This window comes from Clinocottus analis, unplaced genomic scaffold (genome assembly GCF_023055335.1).
Source record: "Clinocottus analis isolate CAN_PGR_092001 unplaced genomic scaffold, fCliAna1.0.p SCAF_35, whole genome shotgun sequence".
NCBI lineage: Eukaryota > Metazoa > Chordata > Actinopteri > Perciformes > Cottidae > Clinocottus > Clinocottus analis.
In genome coordinates, this window is record NW_027176098.1 from 1,347,279 (window position 1) to 1,357,278 (window position 10,000).

Consider the following 10,000-nt stretch of genomic DNA (forward strand, 5'->3'; position numbering starts at 1 on the left):
CTGTGGCTGCTGGTCACATGACACACGACACGTCACGTGACACCTCACATAACACATGACACGACACATGACACCTCACATGACACATGACACGTCACGTGACACCTCACATAACACATGACATGACACATGACACGTCACATGACACCTCACATAACACATGACACGACACATGACACATGACACGTCACATGACACACGACACGTCACGTGACACCTCACATAACACATGACATGACACATGACACCTCACATGACACCTCACATAACACATGACACGACACATGACACGTCACATGACACCTCACATAACACATGACACGACACATGACACATGACACGTCACATGACACATGACACGACACATGACACCTCACATAACACATGACACGTCACATGACACATGACACCTCACATAACACATGACACGTCACATGACACATGACACGACACATGACACGCAAGCGGGGCTGAACTGCTAGCGCCAGAGAGGACACACCTCCTGACTGACACGCTCCGTGAACACATGAATGTAACTCATTCACAGGACTGTAGCGTGACCTCACCCCTCACGATGAGCGGGCTGCTCTGGCTGCTGGCCGTCTTTGACGGACAGGACTCGGCGTCGGAGTCTTTGGTCAGAGTGACGGACGCCGCCTCCTTACCAGCGCCCGGCGGCTTCTCCTGGGACGTCAGGATCTCGTCTGCGGAGACAAACGGGGACATGGCGGCTTACTGCCAGAGGACAGGGGCGCGCCGGAGGACAGGGGCGCGCCGGAGGACAGGGGCGCGCCGGAGGACAGGGGCACACCGGAGGAAGACAACCTCACCTTGTCCCTGGATGTGGGAGACGTCCAGGCCGTCCTGCAGCCGGAGGATGGCCACGCCGAACTGCAGGTCGAAGGCGTCGCTGGAACACAGAGCGCCCAACGTCACGGTTCATGCAACCACGACAACAACAACAACAACAACCACGACAACAACAAAGCATCTTTATAAACGGCCTTTGACTTTTTAACCGGCATCGTTTCTGGAGCAGCAGGATTCTCCGGGTGGGAATGTTTGTCCCTCGTTGGCCACCGTAGCGCTACAGGAGGGCGTGTGCTCTGTGCTACAGGAGGGCGCATGCTCTGTGCTACAGGAGGGCGTGTCCTCTGTGCTACAGGAGGTTGTGTGCTCTGTGCTACAGGAGGGCGCGTGCTCTGTGCTACAGGAGGTTGTGTGCTCTGTGCTACAGGAGGGCGCGTGCTCTGTGCTACAGGAGGGCGCGTGCTCTGTGCTACAGGAGGTTGTGTGCTCTGTGCTACAGGAGGGCGTGTGCTCTGTGCTACAGGAGGTTGTGTGCTCTGTGCTACAGGAGGGCGCGTGCTCTGTGCTACAGGAGGGCGCGTGCTCTGTGCTACAGGAGGTTGTGTGCTCTGTGCTACAGGAGGTTGTGTGCTCTGTGCTACAGGAGGGCGTGTGCTCTGTGCTACAGGAGGTTGTGTGCTCTGTGCTACAGGAGGGCGCTGCTCTGTGCTACAGGAGGGCGCGTGCTCTGTGCTACAGGAGGTTGTGTGCTCTGTGCTACAGGAGGGCGCGTGCTCTGTGCTACAGGAGGTTGTGTGCTCTGTGCTACAGGAGGGCGCGTGCTCTGTGCTACAGGAGGGCGCGTGCTCTGTGCTACAGGAGGTTGTGTGCTCTGTGCTACAGGAGGTTGTGTGCTCTGTGCTACAGGAGGGCGTGTGCTCTGTGCTACAGGAGGTTGTGTGCTCTGTGCTACAGGAGGGCGCTGCTCTGTGCTACAGGAGGGCGCGTGCTCTGTGCTACAGGAGGTTGTGTGCTCTGTGCTACAGGAGGTTGTGTGCTCTGTGCTACAGGAGGTTGTGTGCTCTTACTGTATGGTGTTGATGTAGACGTCCACGTCCCGCATGTCTCCATCGCTCCAGTTGTTCTTGAAGCCCATGACCAGCGTGTTGGGCTTCAGGCGACCCAAACCCACCGCCTGGCCGCAGAGCAGAGACCAGGATTCATATTCATATTTTTAATTTTAAAAAAAGTACTTTCTATTTGTTTTCCATATACTTTTTCTTATGTATTTTATTTATTTATTGTTTTAATTCATCTATCTTTTTCATTATATTTTTTTTCTTTCATATTTTGATTTTTTTAAATTGTAATTTTTAATTTTACCCTACCTCCCCAAAAATGGAATCTTTTAATTTGAATCTTTCCTAATTTAAAATAATGTTTTGTATATCTATTTTTTAAATTTATTTTAAAGTTTATACTTTAATGTTTATATCAAAAGTCATAATTAACCTTTCTCTGACCAAAAGAAAACTGATATTAATAATAAATAAAGTATTAATATATTTTTTATCAGATTTTCATACGTTTTTTTTCCTTTAATGAACACGGTTTGTTTATAAAATAAAGCCAAATTGGGTTTTTTATCACCCACAACAAACATAATCAAGTCAAACAACACAATAAAAACAACACAATAAAAACAACAACATGGTGAAACAACTGGAAATAAAATCTTAAATCCAGTCTTCAGGAACAGAAAGTAAACCTGTTGATGAATCTGACGTGTGCAGCGTGCAGGATCACTGCGTGTGTGTGCGTGTGTGTGTGTGTGTGTGTGTGTGTGTGTGTGTGTGTGTGTCTGCTCGTACCTGCATGAGGAACTGCGCCCCGTGCCTCAGGTTGTCAGAGAACACGTGGGTGTAGAAAGCCTTGAGCCGCTTCTTGTTGAGCCAGCGCTGGCAGCGGGCGTGTTCCTGAGACACCTCCTTCAGGTTGGGCCGCCGGGTCACCTGCACACACACACACACACACACACACACACACACACACACACACACACACACACACACACACACACACACACACACACACACACAGAGACACATTGTGACGCGGGCCGCCCGTCAGCGGGCGGGAAGACAAGGTGCCGGCGCTCGCCGCCCCGTACCGTCCTGACGTGGGCGCACACCATGAGGCCGACGTTCTTGGTGAAGGAGTGGACCAGCTGCAGCAGGGCGGGCCGCGCGTTGGGATAACCGGCCAGCACCAAACACTGAGGCCTGCAAAGAGTCCACACCATGAGGTCATGAGGTCATGAGGTCACGGCGCCGTGACGCGAAGGGCAATATGTTTTCATCCGGCTGACCTGAAGTTTTTGACGTGGTCCTCGACTCCGGTGAGGTTCATGCAGTGAGTCAGAGCCTGGTTGTAGATCAGAGCCTGAGTGGACGAGCCCCAGTTCACATCTACAGGACACACACACACACACACACACACACACACACAGTTACAGCGGTGGAGACGAAGGTCCGCCTCCAGCCAAGCAGCGATGGAGGTGAAGGCGGAGTCCTCACCGGGCTTCTTGTAGCTGACGTAGATGTAGAGCGCCAGGACGATGAGCAGCGTGACCAGCGCCGCCCACCAGTTGATGACGAACATCACCACGCAGCACAGCACCGCCCCGGCCAGAGACACCCACTTGTTGTAGTACTTGAAGCTGGGGCGCCACCCTGTGGTGACGGAGAGAAACACCCCTCAGAGACAGAAGGATGGAGGTCTTGAGGAAGGAAGAGCCTGGAGTTCCAGGTCAATGCTTTGATGTTGTATTTACTTATTCTGAAATCACAAAACCTTCTGCACAATCCACTCGGTTGACGCCTCCTAAAATAATAATGAAGTAGTGCTCTGTCTCCTCTTTAGTTTAATCAATATTTATCCTTCAAAGGCAGCTCCAGCTGCAAAAATATACTTGTTCCCATTTAAAGTTTCATGAAACAACCTCGACTTGAAGCCTTGTTGGCAAACCGGGCAGAAAACCCTCACCAGAGACGTAATGGTGACTTGTGGTTCATTTCTTATCGTCATATTTACACCTTGAAGGCCGGTCCGTGAAGATATTGTTTCACACGAGGAGCAAAACCAGGCAACAGTTTGCAGAGATGCCCAACAGAGGAGCCACTCGGGTACTTTTGAACACATTGAAAGACGTGGACATCAGCAGGTTATTGGTGTCGGTGAAGTTCAACAAGTCCTCCACAGGTTACTGTACGTTAATCTGAATATGCACGGCTGCAAGTCGATGGAATACTAGTGGAATATTCATTTTTATTAGCCATGCGAACAGCTCAAGAGGAATATCGTCTTTACGTCTGAGTCATGGCGATATCGAACGGCGGCGACGCCCCGCAGACTTTACCTGGAGAGTTGGCCAACGAGGCGTGGAACACGGAGAAGTTGATCAGCGCGTACGAGGCCAGGAAGAAGTTGGAGATGATCGGAGCGATGACGTTCAGCTGCGCTGGGGAGGCGGAAACCACGACAACACAGGTTCGAGACTCGAGAAGCTTCCGCTGCGTCAAAGGTGAAGTTAGAGTTCGGTTGCTCACCGATGAGGATGAAGGCGAGGCCGATGCCGAAGGTCAGCACGTAGCCGCGCAGAGGCTCGTTGTTCTTCCCGTAACCCTTTGCGAACATGCCCAGCCCCGGGTAGATGTTGTCCTTGCACAGCGCCTACGAGCACAGAGGAGAGGCTTGTGTTGTTGTTGTTGTTGTTGTTGTTGTGTGGTGGAGAGTGACACAATTCATCCTGGGTCTTTTGGGGAATCACGGCCTCCCGCTTGTTTGCATCCACGTCCAAAGCGTCATCGCTTCATTTTCATCCTGTGAGACGTTTACGTCAAAGCGTCGATAACTAGCACGTGGTTAACAGCGCCAATGGAGAGATCACATTGACCTTTGACCCCCAAATTCTCAACAGGTCGTCCAGGTGGACGCGTGGGACGCATTTGAAGAAGTTCCCTGTCGGCGTTCCTGAGAAACGAAACTACACTCAAGAGGGCCGCGAGGTGCAAATGAAAGCTTTTTTATTCAAAGCGTTACTCATTCTGTCAGCATTTTATGATACAACTGACGTGTTCAATGTATATTTATTGTCAGAGGTTCTATTGTTGTTGGTGTTGTTGTTGTTGTTGTTGGATTGTTTTGAAGATTCACATTCCTCACCTGGAAGACTTTGGGCGCGCTGACCAGCGAGGCCAGAGCCGACGACAGCGTGGCGGAAAAGATCCCTGCAGAGATCAGAGGACTGAAGCCCGACACCAGACCCATCACCTGGACCACACACACACACACACACACACACACACACACACACACACACACACACACACACACACACACACACACGCACACACACACACACGCACGCACACAGAGGTAGACATGACAGATTGAATGTAACAGAAACAAAAGGCTGTTTGCGTCTCGTGAGGAACTAAAAGTTATTTCTCCGTTGCTTTTCCTATGAAGCGTTCTTTTCTTCACTCACAGTTATCTTACGTGACGAACGCACTTGTAGTTTAACACCAAGTCAATTCATGTTGGAACTTTATTTTGAAATGCCGACAACCACCGAGGTTTATTTTGAAAAGACAGTGAATGCACCTCACAGAGAAACAATTTAGATTCACATCTGCTTCAAAAACAGTAACAAAGAATCCTAATAAAACCAGAGCGACCGCTCCAGTGTGTGTGTGTGTGTGTGTGTGTGTGTGTGTGTGTGTGTGTGTGTGTGTGTGTGTGTGTGTGTGTGTGTGTGTGTGTGTGTGTGTGTAGGTGGATGTGTTCAATGCTCTCATTCAGCTCTGGCTCCAACCAGCGAGAACCTTGTGACTCAAAACAACAGTCGCTATTATCACTGCTGCACTTTGTCTGTCACACACACACACACACACACACACACACACACACACACACACACACACACACACACACACACACACACACATCTTGTATGACAACATGCAGAAGCAGCAGCGACACAACAGAACCTGCAGGTGGTATTTAACAGTGGACGTTAGACATATATATTTTTTATATATATATATATATATATATATATATATATATATATATATATATATATATATATATATTCTTCCTTCTCGTACCTGGAAGTCGTTCATGAGGCCGTACTGGCAGCCGCCCTCCTTGCAGATGGAGAAGTCGTATCCCAGCGTGCAGGCGGCGTCGGTGCAGTTCACCGTGTCGCTCACCGTGTCGTTGTGGTCGCCGGTGGCGTCGCGCACGATGCAGGCGCCTGCAGGGAACAGCAACGCACACTCTGAGGGCTCGCAACCACACGCGTCAGTCTGGGGGGTTTTAATTTGGGTCGCTGCACCATTTTGCATCCCCACGGAACATGCACCACTCACCAAAGCTTATGCACTGTAAAAAATATTGCTTGCATTTTCTTTCTTTAGCTTGATACAAATGAACCTTTCAAAGCTACAACATGTGTGCTCTCTGTCCACAATGTCAAGTAAAGCTGCCACTCAGATGTGAACCAACTATTCTGCATCCATTTTCCTGATGGAAAATAAAGATGCACTGAAGGAATGAACTGCGTCGCGTCAACGGACACGGCTGCATTTCATTTCTTTGTGAAATGACGTTGAATCCTTGAAAAAGCTTCTGAAACGTAACCGTTCACATCTCATTGAGTTTACCACACCTCCATTTGTCCTCACCGAGATGCAAATATCCAAGAATCCAGGAAAACCCAAGCGATTGAATGCTAAACAGGAGTATATGCGTACCTGCAGAGATGGTGATCACCACGTAGGTGACTCCCGTGATGAGGATGGCGAGCAGAGTTCCTTTAGGGATCGCTGACGCCGGGTCCTACAGAAGGAGAGGAGACGACGTTTACCTTCAGCCTCAAGCAGCGACACAGCCTTGACACCAAGCTGAGAGCACTTTCTCAAGGTCAGGCTGAAAGTCAAGGACGTCCAGACTGATGACGAGAGAGTTTGAAGGACAGATGATACGCGCACGCGGCGTTTCCTGCCGTCCGATTGGGAAACAAGGATTTCCTGAACCGCCAACGAACCCAACGAGATGCAAAGAGCGGCGCTCACCGTGAGGTCTCCGGAGATGTTGGCCCCGGCGAGGATCCCGGTGGCCGCGGGAAAGAAAATGGCGAACATGGAGAAGAACGTCTCCTCTTCTCTGAAGTCCGGACCCAGGTTCTCTAAAAAGATGGCGGCTGCGAGAGAGAGAGAGAGAGAGAGAGAGAGAGAGAGAGAGAGAGAGAGAGGCCGAGCAAAGACACATCTGGGTTATGATTTAAATTGTCAAAGCCAAAAGGTGTGGATCGAACAAAGAGAGCAGACGGACAGTTGTAGCCGAAGAATCCTTTGGGCTCTTTGCTTTCCATCGTGATGAAGCTTCCTATGAAGTAGTTTGCGATGGCGGCCAGCAGGATGACCAGGAGGACGATCTGAGCCTGATGGGCAGAAACACACAGAGGAACTGTGAGAGAACATGAAGCCATCACCCTTTTGTGAATACAAACCAATGCAGAGACCAAACCTACAGCCTTGGATTCATCCTCTGGGGACCACGATTGTTCTCAATCCCTCCAAAATATGTTGAGATGTCTCCGCCTCGATCGACCAAAGACTGCGAGGCCTCAAAGGTTTGATACAACATTTCGCTGACGCTTTTATCCAAAGCGACTTACATTGTTGCTCTGGACAACGTAGACACAGCAACGGGGAGCAAGTTGGGGTTAAGCATCTTGCTCAAGGACAAGGACTAGCAGAGCCGGGGCTTAAACTACCGATCAAAAGACGATCAGTCGACGCATGCTAACCACTGGGCCACAGTTGCCCCTCACATCAGGGCAATTCCCTGCTGACACCTCAGAGGTCTTTGACTTGCGTGCGCGGCTTCCTGTTGTACCTTGTATTCCCAGTACCTACCTTGGCTTCCCACTCCATCCCGGCGACGGAGATGCCCAGCAGCAGGATGACGGTCAGAGTCCCGACGATGCGAATGTCGTTGAGCTCGTCGGTCATCAGGGCGTCGACGTCCTGCAACCGGAAACACAACCAGAACCGGAGAACGACACCGGCATCAGAACCGCCGCTCCACAGACGGGAGCGGACCAACGCTTTGAGCGACCAGAGAGTTCCTCACGCTGAGCATCTCCACGACCGTCTCCGCGAAGCCCACCACGTACATGGCCACGGCCACGGCGTTGGCGAAGGCGAAGATGAGGCCGATGGAGCCTCCGAACTCGGGCCCCAGGCTCCTGGAGATCAGGTAGTACGCTCCCCCTGGACAGCAGGGGCGAAGGTCATTGGTGCCGGTTAGCTGCTTCGTTTGAAGGACTCTTTGAACACATCGCTGCAGGTTTCCTCGAGCCGGGCAACGATCTCAAAGTGAAGAGACGACTCACCTCCTCGTACGAAGCCGTTGGTGGCGATGGCGGACGTGGACAGACCGGTGATGGTGGTGACCACGGTGGCCATGAGAATGATGGCAATGGTGAGTCCTGTTGCACACGAACACACAATGTGTAGGAGTCTGTGCTTCATGTGTTAAAGCTGCATTCTCTCTCCTGACCACCAGGGGGCGACTCCTCTGGTTGTATAGAAGTCTATGCTTCATGTGTTAAAGGTGCATTCTCTCTCCTGACCACCAGGGGGCGACTCCTCTGGTTGTATAGAAGTGAAGTCTATGCTTCATGTGTTGAAGCTGCATTCTCTCTCCTGACCACCAGGGGGCGACTCCTCTGGTTGTATAGAAGTCACTGCTTCATGTGTTAAAGCTGCATTCTCTCTCCTGACCACCAGGGGGCGACTCCTCTGGTTGTATAGAAGTCTATGCTTCATGTGTTAAAGCTGCATTCTCTCTCCTGACCACCAGGGGGCGACTCCTCTGGTTGTATAGAAGTCTATGCTTCATGTGTTAAAGCTGCATTCCCTCTCCTGACCACCAGGGGGCGACTCCTCTGGTTGTATAGAAGTCTATGCTTCATGTGTTAAAGCTGCATTCCCTCTCCTGACCACCAGGGGGCGACTCCTCTGGTTGTATAGAAGTCTATGCTTCATGTGTTAAAGCTGCATTCTCTCTCCTGACCACCAGGGGGCGACTCCTCTGGTTGTATAGAAGTCTATGCTTCATGTGTTAAAGCTGCATCCTGACCACAAGGGTCAAAAGATATAGTAGAAAAGAAAATATTTCTACTTATTAGTACATTTCTGGTTGGTTTGGGTATTTTGTCCTTTAAGTACTGTAAGTAATACTTCTAATACTACTTTGTCTCATGTGTACCAACCGATTCCAGCCTGTCCAACGATCCAGGACATCCTGATGAAGAGCATCACACCCCAGATGTTCAGCATGCAGCGGATCTACAACACACACACACACACACACACACACACACACACACACACACACACACACACACACACATGAGTTGTGTATGTGGTCCCGTCAGAAGGGGAGCTCTCTTCAGAACACTCACCAGAACTCCTTTGACCCATCCGAACTTCACGGTTCCTCCTTTCGCCTCCTTGGCCCTGAGGGCCGCCGCCGCCTCCTCGGCCGCCGACGGCTCCTCTCCGTTGGCCAGACCGTCCTCAAACGGGTCCTGACAGCCAATCACAGCCGAGGAGAGGGGAAACCAACGCTGAGTACGCACTCGTGTACTTTCTCGTGAGTACAACGATAATAAACTGCTTGAGTCTTGACACAATGTGAGAGAAACGGGACGCGACCGAAGCAGGAAATCTACCAGATGTATGAGAACACATCGCTGCCCACCCCCACTCATGTTTAATGTATACTGAGTGTGTACTGTGTGTACTATACTATGTATACTGAGTCGTGCACTATGAGTTCTGCAACAATACTTTTTCTGCCGCGTCATCGACGCACAATGCAGGTCTGTGTTACGCTACCTAGCGTAGCTGAGGAGTGGGCACGTGGCGAGGGTCATGAGAGGCAGCATTGTGTGTGTGTGTGTGTGTGTGTGTGTGTGTGTGTGTGTGTGTGTGTGTGTGTTGGGGTCATGCCTCCAGTGATGTCACTGATCCCACTCAGCGTCTCTGGTCCACATTGTGTCCGATGAGTCTTTAAATGAATGAAATGAAGTGATGACGGGCGAAAGCGAGACGCTGCAGCGTGTTTCAGATGT

The 10,000-nt window shown here is 50.7% G+C and overlaps 1 protein-coding gene across 2 annotated transcripts in view; it reads right to left on the bottom strand.

Annotated features, from left to right (window-relative positions):
* Positions 1–10,000, bottom strand: part of LOC137799391 (solute carrier family 12 member 2-like) — a 14,435-nt gene that overhangs the window by 3,174 nt on the left and 1,261 nt on the right. Inside the window, exons 2-21 of one of the 2 annotated variants that reach the window (XM_068596186.1) lie at positions 9,329–9,454; positions 9,137–9,212; positions 8,255–8,350; positions 7,993–8,132; positions 7,776–7,886; positions 7,189–7,297; positions 6,930–7,057; positions 6,609–6,693; positions 5,961–6,109; positions 5,014–5,121; positions 4,398–4,521; positions 4,208–4,309; positions 3,366–3,521; positions 3,158–3,257; positions 2,960–3,071; positions 2,661–2,801; positions 1,878–1,984; positions 831–910; positions 567–704; positions 1–6 (exon numbers count right to left, since the gene is read on the bottom strand). The exon at positions 1–6 is cut by the window's left edge and continues 114 nt beyond it. In XM_068596186.1, coding sequence (XP_068452287.1) covers positions 1–6; positions 567–704; positions 831–910; positions 1,878–1,984; positions 2,661–2,801; positions 2,960–3,071; positions 3,158–3,257; positions 3,366–3,521; positions 4,208–4,309; positions 4,398–4,521; positions 5,014–5,121; positions 5,961–6,109; positions 6,609–6,693; positions 6,930–7,057; positions 7,189–7,297; positions 7,776–7,886; positions 7,993–8,132; positions 8,255–8,350; positions 9,137–9,212; positions 9,329–9,454 — 2,194 coding nt within the window. Of the gene's footprint in view, positions 10–566; positions 705–830; positions 911–1,877; positions 1,985–2,660; positions 2,802–2,959; positions 3,072–3,157; positions 3,258–3,365; positions 3,522–4,207; positions 4,310–4,397; positions 4,522–5,013; positions 5,122–5,960; positions 6,110–6,608; positions 6,694–6,929; positions 7,058–7,188; positions 7,298–7,775; positions 7,887–7,992; positions 8,133–8,254; positions 8,351–9,136; positions 9,213–9,328; positions 9,455–10,000 lie in introns of both variants that reach the window. The other variant, XM_068596185.1, reaches the window with a different exon arrangement.